The 13,228-nt window shown below is 45.5% G+C and overlaps 1 protein-coding gene across 1 annotated transcript in view; it reads left to right on the forward strand.

Moving 5' to 3' along the window:
• The window catches only part of DTD1 (D-tyrosyl-tRNA deacylase 1), a 156,196-nt gene that overhangs the window by 21,716 nt on the left and 121,252 nt on the right, over window positions 1-13,228 (forward strand). The window contains exon 4 of the mRNA XM_015572007.1: window positions 6,199-6,305. Coding sequence (XP_015427493.1) covers window positions 6,199-6,305 — 107 coding nt within the window. The remainder of the gene's footprint in view (window positions 1-6,198; window positions 6,306-13,228) is intronic.

Raw genomic sequence — 13,228 nt, forward strand, 5'->3', positions numbered from 1 at the left:
CCCCTTTGGGGGTCGAATGACCCTTTCACAGGGGTCGCCTAAGACCATCGGAAAACACATATATAATTACATACTGTTTTTGTGATTAATCACTATGCTTTAATTATTTTCAATTTGTAACAGTGAAATTGGGGGTCACCACAACATGAGGAACTGAATTAAAGGGTCATGGTATTAGGAAGGTTGCGATCCACTGCTCTAGCACATTCTTTTATTCTCTCAGATCCCTTGACCATTTTTTGGTGTGTTGACATTGCTTGGCAAAAGTCCAGCTTCAGTGAATGCCAGCCCTAGGACTACCATGTGCCTGTGTAGCTGGATGTGGCTGGAGAAAACATCCACTGTGTTGACTGATCTCTTGTTCATGACACTGACCTGCAGTGGGCCCAGAAATTGTGAAAAATTGACCTGTTCATTCATTCTTCTATTCTCCTATGTGACTGTTCTCTCTACCGAACTTCCATCCTTACCCTAGTTATTGACCTTATGTCACTTTGAAGCACTCAGAAGAGAACTCCCACTCTACCTGCCAGCATCTGCACCAGGACCTGGCTTTCCTTCTTGTCACACCAAATTCCTTGTGCTGGTATCTGTTCAGGGACATTCTTCCTGCCATCCTCCTCTTCTCCTAAGTTATTTTCCTTCTCTCCTGGATCATTCCCACCAGCTTGCAAGCATGTTGTTAGTTCTCCCATCTCAGAGACAGTCTTTGTGCCCACCGCCGCCTTGTGGCCCACAGTTCCTTTCAAGGTGCACGAATTCATGCACTGAGCCCCTAGTAAAATACATAAGAAACTCATAATAAAATGCCATCAGCCTGGAGATGCGCGGAATTTGAATGTAAACTCTCTTTTGTTAGCACAGTCCCAGGGAAAAGTTGTAGGTCAAGTTTAAGTTCTGTATCATATTCAAGTATAGAGGTGTTCCAGTCCAAAGAATTAAAGTCTGAGATCAAATCCTGATGAGTTCAGAAATTGCCCTCTCTGGTTTCTTATTCTGCTGCTCTTGGCAAAGGGGTGTCCATGCCCGATGGAGTTAGCTGTGTCCCGCTGTTTCACACAGGAGTCTATGTAGGTCCTTCGGGACCTCAGACACTGTATTGTCCCTGCACATGCTGACTTGCACCTCAGTGAGGGACCAGGTAGCCTCTGGTACAGGTGTCCCAGGCAGAACGACGGCAAGGACAGAGCCAAGACATCTGAGCAAAGCGGACAGTCGGAGAAAACCATGCCTTGAGCCTCTTTGTTGTGCATAAAGGGATGCACCCAATCCATGCTCAGAATTTCAGCTCAGATGAGAATTTCGCTTCATTACCATGTTAATGTTCATTTTCCCTCTCTGGTTGGGAACTAGGTGGCCCCATTTGGTGACAGGGGCCCTCACTCTCCTGTGAGCAGGCACTCTCTATCCTCGGCATATCCCCTGGTGCTTCTGGCCACGGAGTCCCATGCCCGAGATGCTTCTGGCCCAGAGGAGGCATCTCTCTTGAGTGGACTGAACTGGACCACTGCAGAGCCAAGCAGAGACCACCCATAAGGGTGACAAGCCTGGGACGAAGCCACAAGGGTCCTGGGATTACCTTTCCAGTTCCCTCCATGGCCTTGACTGTGGATGGAATTGGACAGTGGTTCTAATGCTGCCCACCTGGGCCTGGCCCTCGCTCTCTGAGAAATTTGGCTGTCAGGGGTCTAAAGGGCTTGAAGTATACCTTTTATCCAATGACTGAATTTTCCCCAGCCAAGTCACTTAGAAAGTGCCATTATTGAGCTGCTGGTCTCTGCTGATTCCCAGAGACCTTGCCTGTGCTTCTAAGGCCCCGGAGCTGTGTTGGCTGCTGTCTTGGACTCCTTACTCCAGTGGTGGCACCCTGCATTGGCTCCGCCCACAAGGAGCACTGTGCCTCTGTTGAGGCAGCTCTGTGCTTGTGGACAGAACTGCCATGTGCCTGCAGCCTGACAGGGTCAGAATTCAGGGCTCCAGGCATGATTCAGGCCTGTGTGTGTAGACCAAACTCCTCTAGCTGCATGGCCCTCGCCTCACCATATGCTTATTTTGAGGTCCCAACATCTACACATTTGCTTGATTTCTTGGTTACCAGCCTGTACACCGATGTTGGGGTCTCTATTAGTAACACTGTCTTCTCGCCTGCCCAAGCTCTGGATAGGTTGAAAGGAGAACAAAGGGGAAGCCTGGGTGGCAGAGGGAGCTGCCTTTGGGATGTGCTTAGATGGGCTGGCCGGAGGCTCAGTGTGCAGTACTGGTATCCAGGTATGATCCCCAAGGATAGGTGAGCCCCAACCTGGTCACAGCCGTGCACAGGTTCTGGAGATCAAGAACATGGCCCTTTTTTCTCCCAATTTTTCTCCAATGGCATGCTTTTTCAGTGAGCTTTTTGCTCCCCCTCCTTCCCCCCCCTTATTTGCCCATCTATTACCATGGACATAGTAGGAATGATGGTCGTGTACTGTCCTGGCTATACCCCTCCCAAGATGACTGTCCTATCATCTCAGATCAAACTGGGCATGAGAGGCAGGGCAGGGTTTCTGTTCAAAGTGACGGGATGTCAGCCTTTGTAAGTAAAAGGGGAGCCCTGGCTTGGGGTCGGGGCCTTGGGCAGCCATGCTGGAAACCAGGACGCAGCAGGTTTGGCTCCAGTGGGGTCTCCTGCTCGGAAGATGGCACAAACGTGTCTGACATGTGCTTCTCCCCCAGCTCTGCACACAACCCCAGGACTTGTAGCTGTAGAACAACTTGATTATGTCACCATGGGAGCCCAGAGGTAGTTTTGTAGCTCTGAATGTTTTTTAAGATTATTTTAAACAAATGTTTTTATTTTCCCTGGCCAATATAGTTTTTGTTGGGGGCTTTACTCTTTGATCTGGACTGGAAAAAATGTTACCATTTTAAGACCTCTTAAAACCTGTCTTTAGATTTATTGTCTGCACAAATGGAGATTCGGATAATAGCTCTGTTCTTAATGGGAGAGAAACAGGAAAAGAAAATAAATTTCTTGCTTTGGAATGATAAACATGGTGAAGCATATGCCGTATATCCTGGCAACAGGAATTCAAGGTCGGAAATAATTCCTTTCCTCCTGAGTCTGCGTCAGCTTCCCTGAGGAGTGCAGCGGCTGAAATTTGCTACTAATTGTAGCCATAATTTTAGCATGCAATTAAACACATGTTTCCTTCCCAGCTGATGTCTTTTTAGCTCTTTGACATGGATAAAACAAAAGCTCTGTAGATTTGAGCGGCCATTTTAACCCGCTAGGAGGTAGGAACTAGAGTAATCCTGCCTATAGCAATGCAGAACAGCATGGATGCTTTTAATACAGTTTCAGTATTTCTGTCTGTGCTCTGAAGGAGCCAACAGTTGCCATGTCTATTTTCCTAAGGCCCTCCATGAGGTTAAGGATCGTTTGAAGGAGTGATACTAGGTGGGGAGGAATCAGAGGTGAAGACTGCGGTTGTGGTGGTGGTGGCAGAGGCTCACAGAGGCCACCTCATGCTGTGACAGGTCTGGTGTCTGAGGGACCCCAGGACCTGAGAGCAGAGCCACTCCAGGCTTCAGGCTGACCCGCCCTGGGCTGTTGTACCATTCACTGCTTTTCTCTCCCTTGGCCTCTCCAAGAGGGTCATTGGCACTGTATAGGATGCTCCCTGTGAAATAAGGGCTCCCTGCCCAGAGAGTGTGGTAACTAACAGAGTAAAGGAACTAAATAGGTTTTTCTACTTACGGTGTCTTAAGAGCCTGTCACATGCTGGTGTACATTGTGATCCTAGAAGGAAGAGTTCAACAAGTGTGGTTTTGAGAACTATATGACCATGGCATTATTTATTTATTTATTTATTTATTTATTCTTCTTTAAAAAATATTTTTATTGTGGGAGAGGAAGGGAGAGGGAGGGAGAGAGAGAAACATCATTGATGAGAGAGAATCATTGATTGGCTGCCTCCTGCACGCCCCCCACTGGGGATCGAGCCTGCAACCCAGGCATGTGCCCTTGACCGGAATCGAACCTGGGACCCTTAAGTCTGCAGGCTGACGCTCTGTCCACTAAACCAAACCAGCTAGGGCATGACCATGGCATTCTTTATTCAAGGAACACCTGTCAGGCCACAGTTGGGGAAGCGTCACTCTGGTTGTATGGAGCCTCTTGAGCATGACTTTTCATGATAAAGGCAAACACTGATTTTGCACACATCGTGTCCTAGCCTCAGGCCCAAGCTCTTCCATGCATGGTCTCACTGACATTTCCTCTTGTTACTATCCCTGTGATGCAGGTGAGAAACTGATCCATTGGGATTCTAAGCAGTTTGCTCAAGGCCTCAGATTTAGGGGCTGGGCCTGTTCTATTTTCCAGCCTGAGCCTTGGTTGACTTTAAATGTTGGACCCTATAGGCTCATCTGAGAAGCCTTTCTGATTCCCTTCCTATCCCCCAAGACAGGGACTCTGACCCTTCCCTGGTCTCAGGGCCAGAACCTCTCATGGTTTGCGTGCAGTACTGCGTCACCATCACGATGTGCCCATTTGTTCTTCACACTAGACCACAGGGTTCATGAGTGTCAGGCTGCTTGTGCCTTTGAGCTGGGTTTTCAGTCTCTAGCACAGGGCCTGGCACAGTTGCTGTGAGTGAAAAGTGGTGAGTGATTCTTTCATGTGGACTTGATCTCATATACTCTCTTTGCTCCGTAATGGTGGGTGGGAGCAAGAGTTCTTGGCGGTTCTGTTTCTGAGGACTCATACTAACTTTACTCTGTGGGCCCAACTTTTTTCTTAATTTTCGATTTATCAGAAGTGGTATATAAGTAACCCTCCCTACGTGTCAAAAACAGGTTGTTCCCTACTCTAAGAATCATCAGCAGTGTTTAGGCTCAGCGCTTAACAGAGGTCCTTAGATGGATGGAGTTGACGTTCTGATTATTATATGACAACATCTCTCAAAGCGTATTCTTGGTTTTCTTTATAAATGTAAGTCAGCCTTTGGGGGTTAATCAGACACAATTGAGTGGGTTTTGGTGTTAAAACAGAAAATTGGGAATAGAACACACAGAGGTGCTCTTTTTGGGGCAGCCTGTGGCCAGTTTGACAGTGCATTTTCGGGAAACAGATCATTCTGCTGCCTCAGTGGGGTAAGGAGGGAACGTGAGGCAGGGGGAGATGGGTAGCCCCCAGCTCTGGGCAGTCCCATCCTGTGAGGAGTGAGGTGTCTCCTCATTTCTCTGCCCTGAGGAGCCGTCTGTAGTTGACTGTCCTTTTGACCCCACAGTGAGGGAACAAGACCTTCTTTCTACCTTACACTATGTGGGCCTGTTACAGGGATGTTTATGAGATTGTTTTGAGGGATCCTCCTAAGATTTCTTTTCCTTTGTATTTAAATTGTTTAAAAATTATGAAACATGGAAAATGGATACCTGTGTACTCACTACCCAGTTGGTCATATTTATTTCAGATCTCTCTCAAATCCCACCATCTTCTACCTTCTCTTCCATATGAATGGTGTTACTATCCTGTGTTTGCATTTGTCTTTCCTGCCCATGTTTTTTGGACACACACACACACGGATATATACATCCATAAATAATGTAACTTGTTTTGATGTTTAGAAGTATCATATAAATGATATAATGATGCATCCTTCTTATAAGTTCCTTTATAAAGATTGCATTATGTTTTTGAGATTTGCCATGTTGACAGATGTGGCTGCCTTACAATATTCCATTGAGGAATGAGGTAGTGTTTATGCATTCATTCCCCCACTGAGGAGACCGTTAGATTGGCCCACTTCTTTCTTTTATAAACACTGCCAAAATGAACCTTTGAGTGTTTCCATTTGTTTAGGAGTTTCTAGAGTAGTCTCACCAAAGAATTCAAGGTTGTAGGCTTCGTTCACCTTGAACTTTACTGCGTACAGCACCAAAATGCCCTCCAAGTGCTTATATACCAGTTTACTCTCCTGCCATTTTTCAGTCCTTTAACCCACATTTCCCCACCCTTCATGTTACCAGGTCCTTTCATTCTTGCCAAGTCTGTAGGGTGTGTGGTGGTACCCCTGCTGTTATTTTGTATTTACCTCACCACTGGTGGGGTGGACCATCCCTGCTCCCCAGGCTTCTGATTACACTGAGATAGGTGTGATTTATAGATGGGTAATCTGGGGTCTCCATCTCTTGAAACTGTTTGAATTGCTCTTTCAGATGGCAAGTTCGGTGCCTACATGCAAGTCCACATTCAGAACGATGGGCCTGTGACCATAGAACTGGAATCTCCAGCTCCTGGCGCTGCTACCTCCGACCCAAAGCAGGTAAATCTGGCATTGGGATCTGTTCCCTGGGTGCCTCTAACATCTTTTGGCTTCAATTTAGTCCCTGGAGCAGTTCTCAATCTGTGGTGGACACAACACTTCATTGCACAGTTTATTTTAATACATCCCTTCTCATCTGTTCATACCTGCCCCCATAGTGCTGTGGCAGGCAGGGACCGCACTTCTGCCTTGCCTCCTCCTGACTTTGGATTCCAGAGAAAATGACTTTGGATTACAGAGAACCGTTCTTTCTGTTCTCTGGCGAGATGCTTTTTCACCCACATGCCACTGGGTGGCAGCAGAGTAGCGGCACAACTCCCCTTGGCTCTGGATTGGCAGGTTCGCCCATTCAGAATGGCTACCTGGAGTGGGTTTTATTCCAGGTGTAAGCAGATATGTCAGCCGAGGTTCTTTGTAAAACCTCATGTTTCTAAAGCAATATCTGACCTGGATTTGCTGCCAACTCTGTAAGCTTTCAGAAAATAATAAAATTAAGCTTGAGAAAGGAGCTCTGTTGATCGTCTTTGTAACGTGTGGTTCTCTCATAGATGCTCAACACTTCTAAAGGCTTTAATTAACACAAACACTTAATAGCCTTCCAGGCAGGGGAGCGGGCAGGCAGAGGAGTGAGAACTGAAAGGACATTCCTGTTATTGCCTCCCTCCCTTGCTAAGAGGCTGGGAAGCAGAATGATGCAATAGTTACGGGGAAGCATTATATAAACTTAAAGTTCTATGACCTATTCAAAGTTATAATTTTCACAGGGAACATCACCTTTCTCTTTTGTACTGATTCTTGTCTTGACAGAGAAGCAGGAACATGTCTGATGCAGCAGTGCTAGACTTCAGAGGTGATAATTGAGGTCCCTGGAATTACCGATAACATTAAAGAAACCACAAAACATCCACATGAAAATTTAAACTTTTTATACTGAAATAAAACTTTTTTGAGACAGAAAATTGAAAAAAGGAGTCAGAGTTCTCATAAACCCTTTACCCAGGTGTCCTGAATTTTGCTGTCTTTCATAGTCATAGTACACTGATCAAAACATTGAAATTAATATTAGTACAATACTCTTAACTACACGACAAACCTTATTTGAATTTCACTAGTTTTCCCCAATGTCCTTTTTCTGTTTCAGGATAATCTCACATTGTATCCAAGTAGTCTTCTCCAGTCTGTGACAATCCCTCTGTCTTTCCTTTTCTCTCACGGCCTTGACACTTTTCAAGACTGCTGGTCTGCTGTTTTGAGGCATGTTCCTCAGTTTGGGTTTCCTGCGACTGCATTGAGATTTTGTACTTTGACAGGAATAGCAAATAGCACAGAAGTGATCTTGTGCCCTTTTTAGTGTATCATAGGAGGTACATCATATTGAATTGTCTTATTACAGGCGATGTGAACCTTGATTCCTTGGTTAAGGTGGAGTCTGCCAGATTTTTCCACTCTACAATGAATTTCAACCTCCCTCACTTCGTCTTTCCTCTTGCTCGTTCATAGCAGTTGACTCTTTTTCTGTTTCACGGAGAAAGGAGCTATTGGTTGGCACTGACCCTGCCTCTCCATTCCCTCTTCCTGCCTTGGCACCTGAGCTGTCTTTCCTGGTGCTGAGGCCAGCATCCCCCTGCCCTGGACTGGTGCATAATTTGGGAGGCTCAGTGCAAAATGAAACTGAGGCAGCCCCTTGTTCAAAATTATAAGGAATCTGAAGTTGGTGATACAGCATTAAACAAGGGTGGTGCCCTTCTGAATGGGGGCCTGCCTGTGATTGCACAGGTTGTGCACCGGTGGAGCCAGATTAACGAGGGCTATGGAGCCCTTCTCACCCTTCCCGCCCTCCCTTCTACCTTTTCGGCAGCCAGTTTGTCTCTCTCACTCATTTGTATCTTTTTAAAAAATATGTTTTTATTGATTTCAGAGAGGAAGGGAGAGGGAGAGAGATAGAAACATCAGTGACGAGAATCATTGCTCAGCTGCCTCCTGCATGCCCCCCACTGAGGATTGAGCCTGCAACCCAGGCATGTGCCCTGACCCGGAATCGAACCATGACCTCCAGGTTCATGGGTTGACGCTCAACCACTGGGCCACACCGGCCAGGCTCACTCATTTGTCTTAATCCCATTGGCTTAAATTTTTTTTTAAGGAATATATTTTTATTGATTTCAGAGAGGAAGGGAGAGGGAGAGAGATAGAAACATCAATGATGAGAGAGAATCATTGATCGGGTGCCTCCTGCAAGCCCCACACTGGGGATCGAGCCCATAACCTGGGCATGTGCCCTTGACCAGAATCGAATCTGGGACCCTTCAGTCCGCAGGCCAATGCTCTATCCACTGAGCCAAACCCACTAGGGCCCATTGGTTTTTAAATATTCCCAGGGACCTCCAATTGAGAAGTACCTCCATTATCTTCCTTCTTGCTGCCTCTTCAGTGTATTACTCTCATCTACCTCTCACTGAGTTCCCCAGCGGCCTGCATGTTGCTTTGTTTCATGACTGTGGACTTGAAGGCCCACCTGACTCAACCACTTAGCAGCTCTTGTCACTGTTGCCCTCTTGCTCCTGGAAACCGTCTTGGCTCTTGTTTCCCAGGATACTGCTCTCTCGCAGTTTTCCTCTTGCCTCTGGTGGCTCCCTCTGGTTTTATTTTTTCATTATTCTGTAGTTTTGATGGATTGTTCTACTTTAATTGTATTTGAATAAAAAATGTAGTCAAGTTTTTGTTCATTCTAAGTATTTTTCTAGAAGTGGTAGCGTATGGTAATACTTCATATCTTTAGGATCTTCAACCTTCTTTCAACTAGTGCCTCCTCTTTTCATCTCCTCCCCTCCCCTTTATTAATCCTCACCAGAGGATATGTTTTTAATTGAGTTTAAAGAGAGAGGAAGAGAGAGAAACATCTCTTGGTTTTCTGCAACCTAGGTTTGTGCCCTGACTGGAAATGAGACCTGTAACCTTTTGGTGTACAGGACAATGCTCCAAACCAGCTGAGCTGCCCAGCGAGGGCTCTTTTCTTCTTTAAAACAAAAGCAAATAGGCACAAATTTTTAAACCTCCAAGACATGCTAACCTAACCTATTAGGATAAGAAAATCTTTTTTTTAAATATATTTTATTGATTTTTTACAGAGAGGAAGGGAGAGAGATAGAGAGTTAGAAACATCGATGAGAAAGAAACATCGATTAGCTGCCTCCTGCACACTCCCCACTGGGGATGTGTCTGCAACCCAGGCACATGCCCCCGACCGGAATCGAACCTGGGACCTTACAGTCCGCAGGCCGACGCTCTATCCACTGAGCCAAACCGGTTTCAGCAAGAAAATCTTTTATTAGTTATTTCTAAATCTTTTAGAAGCCTTTTTCTCAATTGTCCTGTGTGAGTTTCAATTATTTATACAAGTTAGCTGACCCTGAAGTCTCAGACCCTGGAAAACTGCGCAGATGTCTGTCCTCTGGCTGTCCAGTAGGTGGCGACGAGTAGGCATGGAAGGGGCCCATGTGATGGTGGCTGCTGGCCTTACCTATGGCCTTTCCCTGCCTTTCCATCTCAATAAGAAGGGACTCCCTTTGGGTAGATAGATAATTTGTTTATTTTTATGTTGGTAGGAAGACTGCAGCCAAATTATTATTTTTAAAATTTTTATTTATTTTTTCATTATTGATTAAGGCAGCGGTTCTCCACCTATGGGTCGCGACCCCTTTCCCTCCACTCATGCCCTCACCCCCCTGGTGTCTGTGTCCACTGGTTAGGCTTATATGCATGCATACAAGTTCTCTGTTTGATCTCTCCCCCTTACTCCCACCCTCCCCTACCTTCCCTCTGAGGTTTGACAGTCTGATCGATGCTTCTCTGTTTCTGGATCTGTTTTTGTCCATCAGCCAAATTCTTTTTAGTGATAGGTTGACAAGCATTTCTATCAACTGAGCTTTTAATTCTACGTGTTTTATTTTCCCATATGATTCAGCTACTGTAGTAGTGAAAACTGCATACATTACAAAGGAACGATTCCTTTGACAGGTTTTTAAATGTAGGTTCTTTAAACCACCTGAACAAATGAACAATGTGTGTGTGTATATATACATCAAGTGTCTTTTTTTGTATACAACGGTGTGGTGGGCACTGTGAGGCAGAGAAAGACGTGAGGCCACATAATCCCTGCTCTTAGGGGTAGGTTTAGGGCAACATAAACTTGGAAGGTTAGTAGCAGTGAAAGAGGTAAAGAGCGGTATATGTCAGTTTAGGACATGCCACAGCCCATCAGGTCAGGCTTTTCTTAAAGCTGAGCCCGGAGTGCCCAGCCTTCTGTGGTCTCTGTACCTGCTTTACAGCCAGCAGTTCCTCACTCTCTTACTCTTTACCTAATCTTGCCTCCGTCTGTTCTAAGAACAGGTTGAGCTCTTTCCTACCTCTGGGCTCTGGGCTCAATGTCGGTGTCTCCTCTATTTTGGAGGTCCTCTGACCCCCTTGATTCCAGTGAGCCCCTGCCGGCTACTCTGTCACGCTGCTCTGATGATTTATGTCATAGCACTTAGCACCATCTGTTATCTGCTTGTTTCCACGCTCCTCATCTGTCCACACCCTCCTACCATTTAAGCTTCCTGAGTCTTGTCCACTGCTGTGCCCACCCCAGGAGGTGAGCCCGGGTGTAGCTGGTTTTGGAATCATGTGTCATGGGCCTGTGAACTGTGACACCTGTGAATGTCCTGCGTTCTGAGCAAGCTGGTGCCACTGCTGTCGCCACTGAGCTGGAGAGGCCTCCCGGGGACTGGAGGTGTTAGCTGACCTTTCAGGATGCAAGGAGAGCAGGCATCTCAGTTGCTGTTTCCAAGCTTGTGCTGCAAATAGGGGTAGGTCGTTGTTTGTACGAGTTGCAGGGCTCTATTCTGGGTGAGGCAGCTACTGCTGTGAAGACCAGACTGGTGAAGGTGACTAGTTGTTTGCCTGCCTCAGCCAGATCTGTCTTTGGAGCTGGCACTGAAGCCTCTGCCGTTTTGCCATGGCTGCGTCACACTGTCCAGAGCACTTACAGGCTGCTGTGTAGTCCCATCATGCACCCTGACAGTGAGAAGTCAGAGGAAGAGATTACATTCTTGCTCTGAAGGACATACTTCTAAAGGGAATACGGAGTGGAAGTGGTAGCAGAACCACCAGACAGAAGCTATTCTCCCTGTTGCATTTAAAAAAAATATTTTTATTGATTTCAGAGAGGAAGGGAGACGGAGAGAGAGACAGAAACATCAATGATGGGAGAGAATCATTGATTGGCTGCCTCCTGCATGCCCCCTACTGGGGATCGAGCCCATAATCCTGGCATATGCCCTTGACCAGAATCAAACCCAGGACCCATCAGTCCCCAGGCTGACACTCTATCCACTAAGCCAAACCAGCTAGGGCTGCATTTTTATGGAAGAATGTGATCCTGGTAGGCACATCCTGATTATTACTTAGAAAAGATTGCTGAATGTGAATTCTTCTGTGGGTGACTAGATATTGGGAGATTTCCATACCCTGGTCAGCCATTCCTGACAGTAGAAACTTTTTCTTGCTCTTGTTTTAATCTTAAATGCTTTCTCTTTAGTTGGGGGCGGGGGGTTCCCTGGGTCTCACATGGGTGGGGTTGCATGTGTAGGGGAGCAGATGGGGGTTTTCCTGGGCGGGAAGGGCATTTATAAGTGAAGGGCTCTTCCTGGAGCCCAGGACCCACCTAGTTTATAGTGTTGCCATTAATAATTTATATTCTCATTTATTTAATGGAATTGTAAGACTCCCTAAATTGAAATGCTGGAAGGACATGAAGAAATAAACTTTCAGATACTCTTTGAATTAGCTCACGTGGTTGTTGATAAATCACTGGGGTAAGCTGACCAGTGAAAAATGGTACCCGGTTTCTAATTTTGTGATTCTCGGAATATCGCCATCACTCTTATACTCCTCTCTATACACTTATCTTATCATCAGCATTCATCATTATGCCTGGAAACTGGAATGTCCAGATCGAGACATTCATGGTTTCTGTAGGACTGGGAAGAAAGAAGTAGGGTAGAGAGTGAAGTGGGGAAAAGAACTCCTTCTGATTTCATTTATTTGTTCTTCCAGTGACAGGGGCAGCCTTTTCAGTGATACTTGCTGTGGAATCCAGACTAGGACACAGGTGGCAGCCCCATCGCAGGTGCACAAAGATGGGCTCAGAGTTCCTATACATTTCAGTTTGAGGGACAAATCTAATGAGCAGTATTCTGAATATAAGTAAGAATTATGTTGATGCCCTTAAATTTGCATTTCTTTTTTTAAATTTTTTTATTAAGTTATTACATATGTGTCCTTATCCCCACGTTAAAGTTTGCATTTCTTTTTAAAAAAACTTTAAAAAATATATTTTTACTGATTTCAGAGAGGAAAGGAGATGGAGAGAGAGAGAAACATCAGTGATGAGACAGAATCACTGATCTGCTGGGGATCAAGCTCACAAGCCCAGGCATATGCCCTGACTGGGAATGGAATCATGACCTCCTGGTTCGTAGGTTGAGCTCAACCACTGAGTCATGCCACTGGGCTACATTTCTTCATAGAAGAACCTTTATTTAATGTAGGTTTCCCTTTTTTAATTTTGTTTTTAGAGTTGAACTCCAGATGCTAGGTCCTTAATTTCTGTTGGTTTCAACTCAGTTTTTGCGTGGCCTGAGCCAACTTGCCATAAGAGTGTGCTTCTGAGTCTGGTTGCCAAAATGATACTGAGATCCTGTCATTTATTCTGATGATTAGTTCATTTTGTTGCATTGATTTATTTTATTTTTTTTCCTCTTGTTTTTAATTAAATATTTATTGTTCAGATTATTACATTTGTCATTTTGTGCACCAGGCCTCTAGTAAAAGAATAATAGGTATAGCTGAAGGAGATGGGAACAGAGAGCTGAATCAAACAA

Source organism: Myotis davidii, unplaced genomic scaffold, assembly GCF_000327345.1.
Source record: "Myotis davidii unplaced genomic scaffold, ASM32734v1 scaffold608, whole genome shotgun sequence".
In the NCBI taxonomy this organism is placed as follows: domain Eukaryota; kingdom Metazoa; phylum Chordata; class Mammalia; order Chiroptera; family Vespertilionidae; genus Myotis; species Myotis davidii.